At 38.4% G+C, this 20996-nt stretch overlaps 1 protein-coding gene across 3 annotated transcripts in view; it reads left to right on the top strand.

Moving 5' to 3' along the window:
* Window positions 1–20996, top strand: part of BTBD9 (BTB domain containing 9) — a 415773-nt gene that overhangs the window by 245784 nt on the left and 148993 nt on the right. For all 3 annotated transcript variants that reach the window (XM_054698756.1, XM_054698757.1, XM_054698758.1), the window contains exon 7: window positions 14485–14594. In XM_054698756.1, the coding sequence (XP_054554731.1) occupies window positions 14485–14594 (110 nt within the window). The remainder of the gene's footprint in view (window positions 1–14484; window positions 14595–20996) is intronic.

Genomic DNA, 20996 nt, shown 5'->3' with positions numbered 1-20996 from the left:
AATGGATGGTAACTGAATGAATGGTGTTAATATATTCATAGAACATTTTTGAGTACCTAATACATGCTAGCTACCAATTATCGAGCACTTAGTATCAGCCTGGTTAAGTATTAACATTTTAGCACATGTGTTATTTAACCCCTAAAGTTTGGGAGTTAACTCCCCATTACAGATGAGGAAAATGAGGCTTTGAGAAGTTACGAATAAGCCAAAACTGAATTTATAATTCTAGTATCTTTCTCAAATTGATACTTCACACTTAACCTGAGTGGGGTGAGGTAGGGGGCTTCTCTAATTTAGGCTGCAAAATTTTTAGAAAATAGAATCACCAGTATATTTACTTTGTACATTGGTAGCATTACCAGTTATCTCTGATATTTGTCAAAGAGCATTTTTTTTTAAAGACAGGATTTTCAGAGGTTTAACTAGTAATGTTATTTTTGTCCAACAGTTATACTTTTCCTAGCCCTTCAGTGAATATAGAAGACCAAGAATTCATCCTATTCAGAGATTAAGAGAGACCAAATGATTAAAACCAACAGATAGTGCCATAACCCCCAATTCCCAATCCTCGCTCTCCACCAAAGAACTTTTTGAGCCAATAGTGTGAGCGCCCTCCCTAAAACCTGCTCATACATAGAAAACATGGCCAGTTCCACGACCCCCCCTCTTTTCCATCCTCCTCCTCCCTGCTAATGAGCAGTGAAATGACCTTATGACTGGGGCCAAAGGGAGGGGAGAGCAGAGAAGAAAGCCTGAGTAATCAGCACACTGAATTATCAGTCTCTGTGTAATTGAGTTTTCTTTGGCTTCCTTCTTTTCAGAGTTCAGCATTTTAAAGTTATTGAGGGATGTGCTATTTCCCCAGGCACTGAGACAAACTGTTTTCACTGTCTGCCATGATCATTTTGATTCAGTGGTGTGGGGCTGGAAGGCCTGTGCTCCTGACAGGGGCTCTAGAAAGGAAGTGGGAGAACTCCAAATTACACAGTTCCCTTTTCCACTGAGAGTCAAACACAGAACGGCCTTTTAATACCCTTGTCTGTTAGAGTGTACATCATATAAGCTGAAGAGCATTTATGTGGCTGGAGCAGTGCTGGAAAATAAAGAAGGTGCTGAGCAGAATGTGAATGCAGCCCAGCTTTACATAAGTCCCGGAAGGGGAAATAGGTGTTGGTGGGATAGTGTGGTCATCTCTCCTGATATTTGGTGGAGACCAAATGGTTTCCCGGGATAGGAGACTTTCAGCATAAAGACCAGCAAAGTCCCAGGCAGACAAGAATGGTGTGTCATGGTGTCTGCTAAACTAAACTTTCCTTAGCTTAACGAAAAGTTCACAATCAGTTGGAAATCGTCTCCTATTGTCTTTAAATCATGCCTGACTCATTGAATGAAAATAAACAAAACACCTGAGACTTTCTTTGGATTCCCTGGAGTAAGCAGTAAAATTGAATGGACCCTTGTTGAATGCTTTCTTCCTACCACCCCTGCAGATTGCTCTACGTATGTCTGATTTTAGAACCTTGGCTGCCTTGTTCCCCGCGCCTACAAGGTATTTCTTTGTTCTTCCTCCCCCTCTCCTTTTGCTGCTGTTGCAATAACTCCAAGGATTAAAGAGGATGTACAGTATGTACTTTCTCCTACTTTGGCACTCATTCCCATGGCTCTGCTTAGATGCAGCTGGCTGAGCTGGGCATTAGGGAGCCTCCAGGGGACCCACAGCTGAATCTATCAGGTCCCCAGCAGCAGCTGTTATCTGAACCAACTGGGTTGAGCAGACAGCAGCAAAGGAAGGGTGTGGTGTGAATGTGCAGGAAGAACAGCAGACAGGCCTGTCTTTGCTCCAGAGAGTTTAAATCACCCCATCTGCATGTGGAGCATGGTGATTGTTCTGGAGAGAGTGGGAAGGGGAGGATATGGTGTTTTTCCACAGTTATCAAGATAAACAGAGCGGCCAATGCTGTCTGTGCAGCTGTTTCAGTGTGAGGATCAGCTGAATTACTTTATTTTTACTCAGTGGGAATCAACACCCCCCCCCCTTTCTTTTAGAGAAAAGGAGACTGGCTAACAAAATCACTTGATGATTTGAATCTTGCTGCCGAATGGTGATAATTTATGGGACTGTCTGGACATATCCCTGCTTGGACATTTAATTAGTGAAAAACCAGCCCAGAAGACAAAACAGCTAAATAATCTGAGACAATTATTTGAAGATCTAGTAGAAAGAATGGGACAAGGGGGGCAGATAGAGACGAAAAAACAAGGTGAAATGTTATCTCAAGACAGGGGGAATAAAGAGTTGTAGCACTCAGGTTGAAGATGCGGAAGGAAATGAGGAGAAATAATTATTACCCTCCTGCCTGAGTACCAGGCAATTTTAGAGCTTGTACCATTGTGGCCATACAGTTTGGAGACCCAAAGTCTCAGATACTCAGTACGTCTAGCAAAGACCCCTGTTGAACCCTTCTCCTTACAGGAATAACAACATGCATGGACATGCTCTTGTGAAAAATAGCTAAAATTTCAGGTAAGAATGACTAATGAACACACACTGATTCTCATGTTCTTTGGAATAAACTCCCGCCTAAGTGACAGTAAAGGATTTGCTTTTGGGTATTAACCTACACAGATAAAGAAATGGAAAAAGGAGGTAAAAACATGGAAGAGGAAGTTGTAAAGCAAATGAAGACATGGTAAATAATTTTACAGGCTCAAGAAAGGTGACTTCTAAGCCACTGAATCCTTAACAGTTTAGGAATAGTGGCACTAGGCACATTTGAAGCTGTGATGAATGAGGTGGGTAGGAAAGAGCTAAAAGGAGTAGGATTGGTTAACTATGTATTTTGGAAACACAGTTATTCTTTCCTACTTTACAGAAATTTGACTGCTTCTCTCCCACTCTGATGGAAAACTAATTTTTTTTCTTTTTTTCTCCAGTTTACTTGAGAAATAATTGAACCAACTGGGTTGAGCAGACAACAGCAGAAATAATTAACATATAATATTGTTTAAGTTCAAGATATACAATATAATGTGATGATTGGATACACTTTATGTTGTGCACTTATTGCCACAATAGGATTAGTTAACACCTCCATCACCTCACATAAGTACCACTTGTGTGTGTGTGTGTGTGTGTGTGTGTGTGTGTAGAGCATTAGGATCTACTTTCCCAGCAACTTCAAGTATATAATGGTTTGTTAACTATAGTTACCATGCTGTACATCATCTTGTAACTGTAAGTTTTTATCCTTTAACCAACATCTTCCCATTTCCTCCACCCCTCAGCTACTGGCAACTGCTATTCTACTATTTCTATGAGTTAGGCAGTTTTAGATTCCACGTGTAAGTGACATCATACAGTATTTGTCTTTATCTGACACTGAAATTTTTTTCTTTGATGAGGATAAAGCAGACGGTGTCCAAGTCAGGAAAGGTACAATGAACAATTGAGAAAGGTCATACAATAGGAAGATTAGAGGATCATATGCTGAGACCCCACCTTTTAGTAATATTCTCCTTCCCACATACTCCTCCCCCTAAAACATACCAGAAAACACCCCTGCCCTGTCTAACTACTGAATTTCTGGAATTCAGACACATATTATCCAGGCAGAGGATTTAAATTATCTTCCTAGATAATTTGACCAGCCCAAGGAGGAAGACTGAAGAATCTGAAAGCTGGGTTTTCCTAACAGTTGATCCGTTCAGAGAAGTGTATTCATAGAACTTCCTGTTGTATTTGTGGGTTCTTTCCTGATAACCTTCATGAATACCATATAGCTGGGGAAACTGATTTGAACATGAAGACTGAAACAAACAGGACCATATAGGGAGATGAAACTTAAAAAAAAAAAACACTGATATCTTCCTAGATGAAGAAGATGCTATTAAAAAGGATATATTCAGAGAATAAGAAGTATAATTGTAAATTCAAAACATTAAGGCAGAAATGAAAAACTTGGGAGACAGCACAGATGATAAAGCTGAGGAATTCTCACAGACATCGCAAAAGATGACATCGCAAAGTAATATATAAGTGCAGGTAAGGAGATAAGGAGCTCCAATATTCAAAATTAAGAGTTTCATGAAGACAGATTAGAAAAGACTCAGAAGAAGAAGTCCATAAAAATGATTCAAGAAAATTTGCCAAAATTTTTTGAAGTACATGGGTTTCCAGATTGCAAGGGTATTCTGAGTACCCAGCCTTGTGGAACAAAATAGACCCACATCAGAGCTCATTATGAAATTTCAGAATGATAAAGATATAGAGAAAATCTACATGCCTCCAGAGCAGAATGTGGTGGGGGTTTTGGGTTTTTTTTTTTTTTTTAAAGATACAAACCAGGTCAGGTATCATAATAAATTCTCAATAGCAAACCTGATAGTAAAAATAAGACCTTCAATGAACTATTTCCAGCTTAAAATTCTATACCCAGCCAAACTACAAATCAGAGATAAAGGTAAATTAAAGTATGTTCAAAGTCTCAAAATTTTTATCTCCCTTATAGCATTTCTCAGGAAGCTATTGTAAGATGCACTCCACCAAAATGAAGGAATAGACTGAGAAAGCAGACAGTAAAAGATATAGGATAGGGCATTTAGCACAGGAAAGAGAGCAAAATAATTCCCAGAATGATAGGAAAGCAGACCTCAGAATGACAACTGTGTCAGGTTTACACGACTACTGGACTTGATTGAAACTGCCTAGAAGGCTTGGGGAGACTGCTTCAAGAAGGGGAGACTACTAGAAATATCTGATGTGTCAAAGTATTTTGAAGAGGACCTTTAGTTCAAGTAAAGGGAGAGTGGGAAAGAAAGGGTAAATTAGTTTTGTGCTCATACAATGCCAAGCAAACCAAAAATCAAGACTGTTTTTAACTGTGGGGAGGGTATTTTGCATGAAAGGCAAGTATTCCATATATTAGTTCTGAATGTTTATATAATCATAAATAAAACACTGAATATTGATTTAACCAAAGTGACAATACAGTCTGAATTGAGGGTAGGGAATGGGAAAGGATTCCTGAGGAGAGGTGAAAACTAGTTCATGTTTTCCATAACATTAGTAAATTTGGTAAATTCAGCCTAAAACTGAAAAATCAAAAAAAAGCATTAGATAGCATTAGAAGCATGATAATTATAGATGTGAGATAAATTCTAAAATAATCCATTAAAACAGGTGAAAATGGTTGCCTTAGGGTAGGGGGTGAGAGGAAATAGAGCATGGGGGGAATATTTTTCATAATAAACCTTAAAGGCTTTTTGACTTTTTAAGCTGTATACATGTAAAATTTTAAAGGGGAATATAACAATAAAATTTATTATCTAATAAAAAAAAAGCATAAAAGAAAGAGAAATAATTAAGCCAGTTTTGTTTTGTTTTAATGAGAAAGCCAAATACCATAGCATAGCAGTGATTGTGAGAAATACAAGAGAATGTTTTATTATAAAAAATAAATTCTCTTTTGTGAAGTATGCATTTCACTTTATGTACATTCCTCTCAAGTTTTTCTTTTCTCAAATTTATGAGACCAATACAAGGATTGACGTTTTCTTCCTGATCACTGGTTTAGCAGAAATGCTGGAACACTCAAGTTTAGGTCATGAATGGCTAAACTCACAAGAAGCTTTGGGGAAGTAGAAAAATGTAGTTGCCAAACTCCTCCAACTCCCAGCCTTTTTACTAATCCAGCAGAAATATGGATTGGGCACAGACTTCTAAACTGAACTTCAGTAGTGCATAGGACTCCCAACATAAAAGGTGTGGATGTTGAGAAATGTCTTTTTTTTTTATTTTTTTATTATTAATTTTTATTTTTTTACATCACTGTTTCTTTTTAAACAATATTTGCTTCCCCCCACCCCCTCAGGTGTAGTCCCCATAGAGATTCCTTCACCAATGCACCCGTGCACCGTCGCCACAGTCCCGTGTGCTCCTCCCTCCCTCTCTCTGATCCCGCTCCCAGAAATGTCTTTTTAAATGATTGGGCAGACTGACCCATGTCTGCTTAGCCCCTGCTCTAAGCCATAGACTCTGTAGACCCCCAAACAGTGCCACTGGAAGCAACTTGCTATTTTCTTTTCGCTTTTGCTTGTGTTAAAGTTTTAACACATTGACATATTTGGGCAGCGAAATCTCTTATACCAATAGTGTTGAAATTAGTAATTAATCCTTCATGCTACTTGCAAACTGGAGTTCAGGATTCTGCAGTGAAATGCCTCCGTGTGCACATCCACATCCGTACCTGTTTTGGCAGCCAGGACAAAAATATTTGTTTTTCTCTCTTTCTTGTGTTAGCATTTTTGAATTTCCTATTGGTGGTGACCATTCTTCTCAAGTTTCCTCTGATTTTTTTTTTTTTTTTACTTTGACTTCTCTGCCACTGGTTAGTAGCTATGTACTAACTATGTATAGTTATGTATAGTTATGTACTAACTATGTACTAGCTATGTATAGTTAAGCCAATGCTGAGTAAATGTCTTCCTCATTTTTTCCTCTCTTCCTCTGATCCATTTTCTAGGTAAGTGTCCAGAATTTCCCAAAGAGCTTAGGAAAATTTTCTGTGAGCATTGAATCATTCTATGGATAGTAGGTAGCAAATGTGAGACCTTTGTGGTTTGGGCTTGTTTTCCCCAAATACATTTCACTTAGTTCTCTAAGGAACTATTATTGCCTTAAAGAACATAAGTTTCTTTACATAGCTCATAGGAAGACTGAGACATTGATGGACATATGTTCTGTCAGGCTTTGAAATCTCCAGCCTGGCTTTATGAGTGTGTGGGTGTGGGTTTTCCATGCAAGGAGATAATGCATGCAAAGGCTAGCACACGGGATATGGTCCGAAGCTGGTAGCTTTTATTTTAATTGCAGGGCTAGTTTCTCGGGGGTATGAAGTGAAGATTTGTGATTTCCTCGCTCTCTGTGTCCTCTTTATTACTCTCTTGGTTTTCGTGCTCAGTTTTCACTTCTGTTGTTCTGACTGTCTTGAGCAATTCCTGTCTTATTTCTCAGAATGTCAAATGTTTACATTCTCAGAAGGATTTTTAGATTTTTCTTTAGGGGAAGGTAAATTCTTTCTCTTGTTCGCCTGTCTTCTTCTTCTATGTAATCTTCTACTCTAGAAGGAAAAAAAATGAAATGCTCCTCTAGTCTTTAAAACTCTTAAGTTACAATAAATGGCATATATCCAACATAGCCTTAGATCAAAAAAAAGAGAGAGAAACTCCTTACCTACCCTGATCCTAAAGCCAGTGTGCTACAGGCCATAGTCACCAAATGAGTTCTTACAGATTCATAGGGAAACTAACAAATTTAATTTTCTTCTGCTTTTTCTCTAGTGCACAATTCCATTAGACTCATTTGTCTACATTCTTAGAAATGCACAGCCTATTGGATAAACTGAAAAAGATAATGCAGCCATTTTAAAGACAAAAGTAGTGAAATTCTCACCACTACCACCCCTCACTCTCCAACCCCCACCAGCACCCCCAGCATCTTGGGCTAGGGGAAAAGTTAATGAAAAAATGCAAATGTTGAACTTTTGGTAATTTAGTTCTATTTCTTAAAATATACATTGTGTTGGTTTCAAATGTTTTATTGAGTAATAAAATTGGTTAACAGTATTCCCACATGGGGATTTGTTCACATTAGCGGGTAACAGAGAAGAAGGAATTGGTTAATTCATATTCATGCTCTCCCCTCTCCCCTCTCCCCCCTCCTGTCTTCCCTGGCATGTCCCTCCCTTATCCTGGCTCTCTCCCTCCCTCCCTCCTCTCCTTAATTCATATTTTATTTTATATCTTCCTTTTCCCATTTTGTATCTCCATATCCTTTGAAAATTACATTCTAAAAAAAAGGAAAGGCAAAAAACAGAATTAAACCATGAAATAAATATTTCTTCCAATGAAATTTAAACCAGTCCCTCCTTCCAGATCTTATGAAGCCTACTTAATTAGATGCTAGCCTATATTCTACTAAATATCTATAATAGTATAGTGTCTATACCTCAGATTCAGACTCATTTACACTCTGTCCATGCTTTAGCTCAGGCATTAGCCTGAGCTAATTATGCCTTCCCATTTTTTTTTTAAAGATTTATCTATTTTTTATTTATTCATACAAGCACTGGGTATAGTCAGAAGCGCGGGAGGGTGTGCCTTCCCATTTGACCCTACTTTTATTCCTGTAGGGAGAGGTTTTATAACTGTTTATCCTTCCAATTTAGCAAGTTTGTCTATAAAGTTATATGCTGAATAGATCACCTACCAACCTGTGGGTAATTATTTGTTTTTTAAATTCATTATCTGTCTCTTGACCTGAAACAAATTCCATTGGGAAGAGATTTTATCTGTATTGTACACAGCAACCATTACTGTCATATAATAAACACTCAGTTAAAATTTGTTGGATGATCAATGATTATTGTGGTGGGGGCAATTATTTGTTTTAGCCATGTTTATTTTGATTTTGAAAGCAAGAGTAATTCACAGGGATGATTTTTCAAGTTCATGTTGCTAAATGTGGTGTTTTAATATTAAGCTACTCTTGTGAATAGGTAAGAAGCATTTGTCTTACTCCTCACTACTACTACCATTATAGAACCTGAGCCAGTAAAATTGAGGGAATTAGCCCAACCTAATGCATTGAGAACTTCTAATTAGAACCTATATGTTTCCTTCAACTCAGTCTGTCAAAAGTCATGCAGTTTGATGTGTCTTAGTCTTGCCTTGTAAATTGCCCTGTAAACTTCTCTGATGATCTTTATATCCTGTCTGTTTGGTACATTCCTCACAATGCTTAGCACAATTTCTCTAGAAGGTATTTATTAAATTACAATTAACAGCATCTTTACTCTGATTACTTCCAAGGGCTATTGACTAGTAATTGTGCAAGCGAAGATTGAAATGAATCAAGTAAATTTTATATATTTCTATCAGTTTCACATGAGTTATGTAAATATTATGTTTAGGTTATTGTAACACTAATTCCAAATATAATTTCATAAAATGAAGACATTGTTATGGCAGGTTTCAGTTACTGGATATTTGGAGGTGGGAAAAAAAGCCTACTCTTCAAAATGTACATCCTTCCCAAAAAACACAGCTTTTAGATATTTGTCTCTGGTGTTGGAATGACTTCTTATTTTGAGTAGCACCAAGGGTTGATGTTTTAGTAATTATTTACCCATCTTATGCCCTCTGCATACATGATTCCATATCGCATCAATTTTCTCTGAAAAATGAGATGACTTCTTGTTGTGTGTGTCCTTCCGGGTGCATAGTGGAGGTGCTGGGGCTTGATTGCTCCCTCTGCCGGGCTGAGGCTCCGGGGGCACCAGGGCATTAGCCTCTGCTCAGGCTAACTCTGGACAGCGTGTTTAACCTTTCAATAATTCTTCCTCTCTCAAATAAGCAAATGCTGCTGAGTCCCTTGCTGAAGTCAGTAGAAGAGAATCTATAGCTCCACAGATCAGCCAGAGGGAAGGTTTTCAAAGAGTAACAAATCTTTTCTCTTGCAACATGCTTTTTCTAGAAGCTTTTTGTCATTCTGGCAGTAAACTGTTTTCCCCTTGCTGCCTTAGCAACAAGACCTGAAGTCACTTCCCCCTCCATTCTGTGGTCTGATTTTAAGAGCACTAACAGATATACCTAGAACTAGGAGAAAATATCAAACTGGGGGAACGCACAGACATTACCTGCTCTTTAGGTTAGAGAATTATTTATGTACCTTTTTAGTAACTCCTTGAAAGAAAGGGTCAAATAGGAAATCTTGGAAATGGTGAATCTAAACCCCACATGGTCACAAGTTCTTAGTAAATGCTGTAGCTGAAGTTCTTGTCAGGGAAATGCCTCTGACTATAGAAGAGAACGATTTTTCTTCTCAGAGTTCTCTATGGCTACCTCAGAGGAAGAGCCAAAATGTTAACGATTCCTTCTTGTGTACCAATATTAGGCTAACTCTGGTTTTCTCAAGAGTCTTTGTTTAACCCAAGAATATGAAGTTCAATTTGAGTATAAAACTTTGTTTACCAAAGAATCAAATTATGATGGATTTGGGCTTTAGTTTATCCCTGGTAAGCTCATTTAAATATTTCTTACTGAATTCAGTGTTATCTTGTAGTAGTAGATCCTGTTCAGCACAGAAGTTAGGTGATCACCTAGAGGCAAGGTTATGCATTAACTATAACCATAAGTAGATGTGTGTCTTCCCAGAAATGAAGACTTGAGATACCAAGGCATTTACTTAAGGTGGGAATATACAAGTTACTGATTTTCTCTATTTTCTTTAGTATACTAAAGATGTATAATATATGACTTAGAAATTACATGTGGTAACATACTCATAAGAAATTATGCAAACATGAGTTCAGGCTAGGAATCTATACCTTCCTAGAACAGTCAGACACTCTCTGTAGGTCATAGTATGATGATATATCTCTCTGTAAGAAATTTCTATATTTCTTAATAAATGAAAACTGCAAGGCTTACACAAAAAAGTTCTTCAGTGAGAAACTCTTCTGCTCAACCAAATACAGGCTAAAGAATCTTCCCTTGCTCCCTCCTGCCTAGCTAAGTCATGTCAAGAACATTTTAAATAGTTTTTTCTGAAGACTAAAGACTTAAAGCAGAAGCGACCACAGAGCCAGGTACTCCACATTCAGAAAGGAACTCCTTTCTCTGGCTTACAGTGCCTGCATGTGGTGCCCTACAAGGAAGGATGAGCCCCCACCGGTGTTCATGAAGTCTGCCCTCCTTGTGGATATACCACTTCAACATCTACAGTTAGGAATACTCTCTCAGACACCAACATTCTTAGATGCCAAACCAGGAAATTCTGCATCCAACAATCTAGTCTTTGAATTTCTAAGTAACCATATCCTACTCTGCCAAGCACTGCTTTAGGCACTTTAAATACTTATCTCAGTATCCTCTAAGGTTTGTTGACTGCATTTTAGAGAGAAGGGAAACAAAGGTTTAAAACATTTTCCCCCAAGTGACACCACTCATTTCAGGGAATGAGCTGGGCACAAACCTGGTTCCATTAGACCCCATCAGTGCCTTTCAGCTTTAGAGTGTTATCCTAGGAAGACTTAGGTTTCATTTTATTAAAGAAGACAGAATCTCTTCACTCACAGTATTATAAATCCTATAAACTTCTGCATTGAAACACATTCAGAAACCTGTCTTTGTGAGAGATTAGAACACAACTAACATGGGGAAGGGAGGAGAGACTTGGAAACAGACTGTTACATGAGAGCTCATGTGGACAGCATTCATCCTCATCAGAAATGGCCAATCTGTTGCCTAGCTGCCTTCCTCAGCTCTGTTTAAGTTTTAATTATCTTCCAACTGTCTGAGCTGCTGTTGAGGACCTCAGAGAGAACAAAGGATAGCTGGTGTATTTTTCAGCAGTGCTCCTCTCTGCACACTGATGAAGTTACTAGCTGCCACTGCCCTTATTATCAGGTTAAATCAAGAGTCTGACTGTGTATTGGAGAGATGATGCTGAAAGGAAAAAATTAATCTCAAGTATTACCTCTTTCTCAGAATCCTTTGTGACAGAGAAAATGTGGCATCTATTTCTCCTGTTTAAGTGTTGTGGCCCAGAAGCAAATTTTGCTTTGTTTTTGAAAAAAAAGTTTTAAAAGAGAGAGAGAGAACGAGCGCACGTGTGCACTCTCTCCCATTCCTTACCCCATTGGGTTTTCAATAGCTCAGGTAATAATATCGTCTCTTCTGCCTCTGGATGCGCCATCCTAGCCCATTAAGGAAATCTGCTCAGGGTCAGACTGTACCTGTGCTGCCTCCCTCTCCCCTCCGGGCATTGCTCATAAATCAAGGTCTCCTCCCCTGTGCTGGACAGGCCCTCTAAGGTCTTCATGTACAGTTCCAGGATCCTCTGAAGCTGGGGAATTCACTGAAGCCTATTTGCTATTTCTAGTCAAGAAAATAGTATTTGCTATTTCTAGTCAAGGAAAAGATCTTCAGTAAAGGAAAGATCTCCCTATGCTAGAGACATGGAGCATGGCTTCTTTTTTTATGACTTTGTTACTGGTTTTTAAATGTGTATTTGAATAAGGACTTTGTGCCATTTTTGTAAATTATGCTATAATTTTATGGGGACTTAGAAAATATTGTAGAACTAGAATAATTAAACTTGTTATGAGCATTACATATAGCAGGCTAATCAAGAAGTGTGATGTACAGTAGCGAATTGCTAATTTGACCTCAGGATTATGCAGCAGAGATAACATTATCTTCATTTATAGAGAACTTTTTATCTGGAGGCATCTCTCAGTGCTTTTCCAACCTTATATATTATCTTGTTTGTTATCACAAACACTATCATTAAGGTTGTAAAATGTATTTCAGGACAATTTTTTATTTTCAGTTTCTTATAATTGGGGTATAAGAGAGGGAGGGAAGGTTGCCTTTTGTCTCCCCTTCCTGATACTTGTGCTAGGGTAAAATTGGGGAAATGATGGCTAACTAAAATAGGGGAGCCTTAGTCCGTATGTTTTGAAAAGAAAGGGAGGAAGGGAACTTCACTGCATCCCCTTAGGTCAGCTGGGACTATTAGCTTTAAGAATTGACAAGGGGGAGAGACCCTGCTAGCACTTCCTGGCTCCTCTACCTTGCACACTATTAGGAAAGCTGTCTGCCTTTTGGTAGAGACTGCGACCTTGGGAGCAGGAAAATGATCTGATCAGATTCCACCAAACCACATTCCCTGTATCCCCTGCAGAGCTGCAGACAGCAGCACTCAGGCCATCACCATCTTGTGCGGTTGAAAATGCTATGCTGGTTGAGTTCCTGTGGGTTTAAGGAAATGGACAAAATTAGATTCAGACCAAGGTGCCAGGCTTAACACACCCCTTCTCTTCCAGAAAGCACCAGAGAGAGTGTCACTGCCAATAGTAAAGGACACCAATCTGTTCTACCCAGACCGTTAAGAACTTATTTTACATGAACTCTACCTACCCACCCATCCAAACCCACTGAAATCGGTACATTCTGTCTACTCTGAGTCCTAAGAAAACAGATCAGGGCCAACCTCCTGCTGAACCAGAGGACTGTGGGGCATGCAGCCACATAGGAAGAGTGGTGTCTCCCTGCAGTGGCTATGTGGACACTGAACAGCCAGTGCGGGAGGCAGCACTTACGCTGGTTATGGAGATGAGGCATCAGCTCGTGTCAAGGAGCAGATGGCTAAATGAGGAGCGCAGGGAATGCTGTGAGATTCAGGTTTGAAGAAACAGGAGGGAAAATAACCCGTGATGGAGAAACCCCAAATATAGTCTCCTTAATGTGAATTTTTCAAATAGGCATTTACATCATATAGTTAACTCAGAGCGATGAGAAATGTTAAGGAAATTACTGAATTAGTGAACAGCTATTAACCCAGAAGTGAAATCATATCATCGAAGTTGAAGGTTGTTTTACCCAGTGGAGGAAGGGTATTACTAAACCTTGCCCAGCCTGTCCTCTCCTAATTGAAATCTGTTCGTTTAATATGCCCCATCCTGCAGAGCACATAGTTCACAATTTGGGAGAGCATAATCAGCAAATCTACTTATTTTTCCTGTTTTTTCATTTGAACTCCAGTAACGGTGTGTGGCACATTCCCCAGGGAATTCTGTGACTCTCAGAAGGGTGAGCCTGTCTGTTCATTAACCTGTGAACCATCTGGTCCCTTTGGAGAGTGAAAGTTGCTCCAAGGTTAATGCTTGTTGGTCAGAGGTGAAGCCTCCAGGGAGGTACAAAGGGTGAACAGGCCAACAGGCTCAAGACCTGCTCATGAAACTACACAAGCCACGCTGGTGTGGCCAGAAGGGAGGCTGCAGAGCAGGCTGGGTCCCCTCTGCAGATCACTTCCTCTGGTCAGGAGAAGACTTCCCAGCAGTTAAGGGGGTGGGAGGGTGTTGGCATAAGTATATAGGGTTAATTTCCCAGTGAGGATTTACGAATGATAGTAAAATATAAGAAACTGAGTGGGTTTCAGCAGTTTCTATGGATTTTTCTTTTAAACAAGAAGGCAATTTTGATTTCATGTATTTGTCTCCACTGGCCGAAATTTTTCACTGCGTTGGAAAGCATTTGACTTTCCGAGTGTTTGTGCACTGTGTGCGGGCATACTCCCAACCACAAGATGAGGATAGACGCTGTTAGTCTCACGGACCTATACTCATATGCAGAGGTTGAGTGGAATAATACCTGGTTTGATTTTCTAGGTAAATCAAATCTAAGTTCTACTTAACTCTCTAGAGAGTGGCATTTCCCTAATTTTGCTGTAATTCTTCTAGACTCCATTAGAGCTAGCCCCCAGGAGCAGGTACAGGGTCTAAAGTCAAGTTCAGTGTCTCTTTTAACCTATCAGAGTACATTGCATATTTACATAAGGTATCTTACTCTGTTATCTTTGGGTTGGATGTGATAGAAGCTCATTTTCCTCAACAAATTTTCTTTCCTTTTTACCCCCAGGTATATTCGAATAGTTGGAACTCACAACACAGTGAACAAGATTTTTCACATTGTGGCTTTTGAATGCATGTTTACAAACAAAACCTTCACTCTCGAGAAGGGGCTGATAGGTAAGTATTACAATTATATTTTTACAATTATATACTTAGATATTTTATCTTCAAATATTTTGTTACTCCATTAACTTGTCTTAATCCACCTCCTAATCAGCTCTAAGAATTCTGGTTGATTTGAATGCCTTATGATTGTCATGATTGAGTGACATAGGCTTATATTTTTAGAAGTAGTCAAAATAACAATTCCAGTACCCTTAAAAGAATATAAATATTGTACTAGTAGATAAGAATTGAAAATATTCTAGAGAATCATTCAGATTTGCTATGTGGGAGTACTTGTAGTAGTCATGAAAAAACCTTTAATACCAAAACTTTAATGGAGGGAAGATCAGGAAAGAAGTCTGTAAAATATTGATCCAATGTCCATGCTTTTCAGACATGCAGATATTATGCAGATATGATGACCTTTGATTTGATAAGAATGCTTGCTCGGCTAGGAGACTATCTTCTTTTCATGGACACATCAGTCCATATTTGCCCTATTTAACTAAGTTCATCTCATGAAAATGCCTGCATATAATTTGAGGAAGACCAGAGTAACTGAATTATCATTATGACAGTCAAGTTATCTTGTGAGTGTTTCTAATTTTGGTCTAGTTGTTTCTTTGGCTGTTTTCTGTTATGCCTTATTTTTGTTTAAGGTAATATTTATTCTGGTAGTGTATGCAGTCCATCCGAAGTCTTGACATTCTAGATGTCACAAGTGGCTTTCCCCAATCAGACTGATTATTTCCTTTTTTTATCATACCCACAGCTTTGCACTCATTACCTACAAAGATCAGTTTGGCAAATTAGATCCTTGAATCAATCCCTTTTTACTGCAACTTTTTTGAAAAGGGACTCTGTATATTCAATTGGGGGGACAAGATGTCCCTGCCTTGGTGCACCTAAAATAGAATTCTTTGTTCCAGGAGACTTATTTCTTCTCTTCTTCTCAAGTCTAGTCTGGGCTGGGAAGTAAAACTTAAGGACACATGCTCTAAAAACTTGGTGGTAGCTAGATTAAAAAGAATGTTTACTTATTCTTTGGATGATCATAAGTCCAAATTTTCCAAGTACCTGGTATGTCCTAATGTAATTCTTTACTTACATAATTTGGGAGAGTATGACTAATAAAATAGCAGGAGTAGAAATTTTTTTTGTTCACTCAAATAAAATGAGTACTTTGGTTTTAAAGTTGTTATGGATGTAATCTTTGGTATTAAAGGTAATTTTTAATAGTTTTGGTGTTTTTAAGTAATTTTAAAGTTAACAATGCTGCAGCATTAACTGATATTATCAAGACTTTTAATTCTGGGTTGCATAGAATTATAGTGATAGAGGATTGTAGGAAAAGTTCTCCTTTTCACCTGTAGCTTGTGTTCATCTAGACTGTAGGCCTGGCTGTGTGATTGTGTCGCTCCTCACTGAGAAGGTTCTTAGAAACCAAGCCACCTTTGTAGTCACACAATGTGTAGCACTTGGGTGCTCATTTCAACCCAGAGCATGCCTTTTGAACTGGCTGCATAGAAGGCACTGTCTGCATAAACTGTAGTTATGAAAGACACAGGCCTATCTGGCATGAGCCATGAGCCACCATTACAGGCATGAATGTTAGATTGTGGTGAGGAAGGGTGTTGTTGGTCTGCATGTTTTGTCCAAACTGAATTAATCAATCCCAGAGGCCATAGGAATCTTAGGCCTGTCAGGAGATGAAAAGATTGCAAAGATGTAAGCGATGTTTTTGGTGTAAGGTCACTTTTCTATGATGCTCACAAGTTTGACCACAAAGAGCACTGCAGTCATCTGCCTGTCATCACCCCTCAACAGAATGGGATCAGTAGTCCAGGTAGGCAGAGGTGCATGTACACTTGTCAACAGATGGCCAGCAGTAGGCTCCCCTCTGGCCATGCCCCTACCACCTTCACCTCAGAGCATCCCCCATGCTGGGCAGACAGGGAGGTATGTGAGTTGTGAGGGAGTGCAGGGGGATTTCATTGTCCTTTGACATGGCAGCTCTGCTTAGTTTCAAGGAGTGTTTGAAATAGTAAAGGCCAGTTTTCCATGTTGATGATCTCAGGTGCATTTTGGCCGCACACAAGCTTTAGCCAGCCACCCAGCAGGGACTTCCAGGAAAGGAGTGTCTTCCAGTGGGGGTTAGTAGATGTCAGAGTCACCTGGAGTTATTTTTAAATTGCAGCTGCCTACCATTTACTCCTTGTACTATCCTGTGAAATATGTACTCCTCCCTTGAGAACTACAGATACACACTGCAGGTTTTCATGGGGAGAAAAAAAGGTAAAACTAAAATAATGTTATCGTGAATAATTCCTAGGGTATCAAACCGTACTCTTTTGTTTTGTGATTCAGTTTTCTTTCATGATTCAGGCTACTCTAATTAGAGCAGTTATTCTTAGAGGCTTTAAAAATCACTTTCAAAGTATTTCCATTGTTTTTTAAAATCAGATTTTAATGTTAGTACTTAAAAGTGTATAATGATGCCAGAAAAAACATAAATAAATGTAACTGCATCAGCTTTATAAGATTTTTGTTTTCTTGTCCCACCAAGGGGTTTTCCTCCCCATTTTTATTGACAGCGTGTGATTCTTCAGGATGCTTCCCTGTGCAGATTCATGGGGAAGCTTTGAAGCTATGTGGGTTCATAGATCCATGGGTACAGCCCCTCTGACCACACACACTAGATCAGGATTCAGAAGCTACCTACAGCATTTCTCCCACCTTGGCTGCTGAGGGCTCCACAGCCCCTTCTTGTTTAGTGGCTGCTTCTGGATCATGCAGGGATATAGTCTCACCCAGGAAAGACAGTCTGTGATGCAGTAGTCTCCTCTGTGTTAGGATCATTTGTAGGAAACCCTGACTGGTCTTATCACTGAGGCATGGAGAGAATAATTAGAGTAGATGTGACTGCTCTTTTATAAGCAGTCAACCTCCCAAAGATGTGTTTGCCTTGGCGCTCCACTCTCAGTTAACTACAGGGCATTCTCCTGTTCCTCATAATAAGTGTCAAATATTTCTTTTCCTTTAATCTTGTGTTTAAATTCACTTCTTTGAATACCCCACTAGTTATTCAAGTAGAGAAAATAGTCCCATCACCCAGCTTACAGAACTAGTTTATCTATATATGCTACCTACTTCCTCCCCATCAGATTATTTTGAAGACAATCACAGACATTTTATCTTCTTACCCATAAATATTGCAGTATGTATCTCTAAAAGCAAGTCCTTTGTTCTGTAGCCATCATCATCACATTATTACAATACCTCCAAATTGGGAACTGTAATCCTTTACAAGTGTTAAATATACAGTCAGTGTTCAAATGTCTCTAATAAGATCAGTCTGGAGTGAGTTTATGTTTCTGAAAGTAGTTTAAATGGGAATTCCAATAAGGTCCATAGTGTCAATAGATAGTTGTTACACTACTTATGTCTTTAAAGGTATAGATTCCCTGCCACAAGTCTATCTCAGTCTTTCCATTGTTCTTTTTCCACCTCTTTCTCTAATTACAATTTATTTATTGAAGAAACTAGGTTTTGTCCTGTAGAATTTCTAACAGCCTGATTTGGGTGAATGAGTCTTCTGGTGACATTAACATATTTCTTTGTTGTGCTTGTTACTTGCAAGTTAGAGAGATCAGACACTGATTCCAGTTCTGTTCTGTTATAGGAATGCTCTGTGGGTGTGATCTGTGTCTGTCAAGAAGCTCAGAACATCTTTGGTTGCTCCTTTCTTTCAGTTACTCACATTCATTCATGATTTATTTCCTAGATTCATCTTTTCATAATTTGGGTTTGCCAAATGGTTATATTTTAATTCTATCATTCCTTCTAGTTAAATAGTTGGAAACACAAAACTTTCATCCATATTTATTTGGTAATCCTGAGATATAATATGCCCAGGTACCAGTTTTCAAACTTCAGAGGTTATTGTTACCTAGGATCTTCCAGAAATGATCGGTGAGGTTTGCTTGTGAGATATTTTCTTGGGTGGGGGTGGAGGTGAGGTGGGAGAAGAGGCGTTTATATCATTTCAAATTTGTAGAATTAAACAAATTTGTATATCTTCTAATCCCTTGCAGTTAATATTATTGATAATCAAATTGTCCCCTTCTTTAGCCTCTTCCTATGGCTCTTGAGTCCTTTTGGCATGACCTCAGTATTCCTCAAATAGTTCCATGATATCTGGCATAACAAGATGTACCAGGGGATCATCCAGTATATTTCATGCCCCTGAGGAAATGGAATCAGCCATTTCAAGAAACCCTGGTTCCCATTAGTGGGAAATATTTGGAAAACTCAGTCTAAACACTAGAGGTAATACTTGCTACTAAGTTGGACACTGTTTCTATGCCTCTTCCATGGACCGAACTAGGAGATAGATATATACGTGTATATATATTTACTTATCACATACTTAGCAGGTAAATTGTATCATGAGTGCAACACTAACTCTAATTAAAATTCAGTACACAAATTCTTTGTTCAATCTTTTGATTTTTCATCTCCTTTTTCCATATTGCCATTGACATAGCACAATAATTCATTTGCTTATCCCCAGGACATATAAAATAGCTCAGAATTACAGTGCCAATACTACCACAAGCCATATGATTTCTGAAAGTAGTTTAAGATATTTATAATTTGGGGCCTGTAAGGTACATCCCAGTATAGATATACATTAAAATTACTGTGTTTTGAAAGTATGACTTGTACAAAAAGGAAGAATGATATAAAATATATATATAATTAAATTAAAATGCTGAAAGAAAAAAATTACTGTGTATTAAAGTCACTTAAAATAATTCTCTGTGTGGTCATGCCACTATTTCAATATAGCTAGATTCATTTGCTCTGGTTTTGCTTTCATTATTTAGGGACCGACTTCTAAAATTTTTGTTTCACAACGATGTAAAATATATACATGCTTGCAAAATCAAATTTACTAAAGAACTATTTTTAGAGACAACCGCTTCTGTTTTTATCCTCTGTATTCCTATAAGCAATCTCTTTCTCCCCTTTAATGATTTTGGTTATCCTTTTATTTTAAAAAATGGTAAATGTAAAAAAATGGTAAAAAATAAGTAAATGTATATATAATTTATATTTTGTATTCCTCTAACATTCTTAAGTAATTGGAAGCATACTTTATGTTATATATTCTTTCTTCACCTTGCTTTTTTCCTACCTAATTCTTATCCTAGAGCTGGGTCTGTAAAAAATGATATTTATTCCTTTTATAACTACAAGGTACTCATTAGTGCAGATGTACTGTAGTTTATTCAACCAGTTCTCTATTGATGAACGATTTGGGTGTTTTCCATCTTCTTCTGTTGCAAGTTGAGCTATTGCCTTGTACATAAGTCTTTTGCTGTTTTTGCTAATATGTCTTTGGGATAGATTCCTGGAAACTGGATTACATGGTCCAAGGGTAAATGCACACAAGATTTTGCTATATTGCCAAATTCACCTCCATGGTGATTGTACCAATTTTAAATTCTCATTGGCAATGTATGATAATGAACATTTCCCCACAGCCTTGCCAGTGGAACATATTGTCAAACTTCTGGATCTTTGCCAGTCTGATAGGTGAGAAATGGTATCTCAGTGCAGTTTTAACTGCATTTCCCTTATGAGAGAAATTGAGCAGCTTTTCATATGTTTAAGGGTCATTTACATTTCTTTTTTCTTTTTTAAATAGCTCTCCTCTTATGAGTCTTGTTGATGAATAGAGAATATGCTTTTTAGTAAGACTTGGGGGAGCAGTAAGTACTTTACACTGATAATAGAGTATCTTATTTCCCTTCTTAAGGTCTCCTGCTTCTTTTGGAAAACATGAACTCTCTTGTAAGCTCCATCCTTATCCTTCTCAACCTCTGCTTAAGAGATAATAATAGAACTTGGAGCTCTAAGCTCAAAATTCACAGTTCAAAGAATGAAAAGAAGCTTCCATTTCCATCTTTAGATCGTTAAATGTTACTTCCATGTCTGGCAACATAGGTCCACAAACACTCATGACTTTTTTGGTTCTAGTTTCTTGTTAGTAATTGATGTAGGAAACCAAATAGGCAGCAAAAGCACAGGAACTCTGTTGCTAAAGCTCTAGAAAATCTCACTGTTACTGCCACCATGGAACTGTGCTGCTGAATAGGAGCACTGGAGTGACATTCACCTGCTACTGCACTGTTATAGGGTAACCAGAAGCCAAAAGAAGTGTCTTTGTTCTTCCTTCTATCTTCTAGCATTATGCCAGTTTCTTCTGTTAGTAGAACTTCACCAAAAGCCAAGCTGTCAAGCTTGAAAAATGTAGTTTACAGAGTTTCAGCCTTCGATATGCAGCATAGAGCAAGGGAGGGAATGGAGCTGAAAACTGACAGAGGACTGGTGCAAATGCAGAGACAG

Source organism: Talpa occidentalis, unplaced genomic scaffold (assembly GCF_014898055.3).
Source record: "Talpa occidentalis isolate TD23 unplaced genomic scaffold, MPIMG_talOcc4v2.1 talOcc4.2, whole genome shotgun sequence".
NCBI lineage: Eukaryota > Metazoa > Chordata > Mammalia > Eulipotyphla > Talpidae > Talpa > Talpa occidentalis.
Note: the sequence above shows the minus strand (reverse complement) of the source record. Positions and strands in the feature narration are given on the sequence as shown.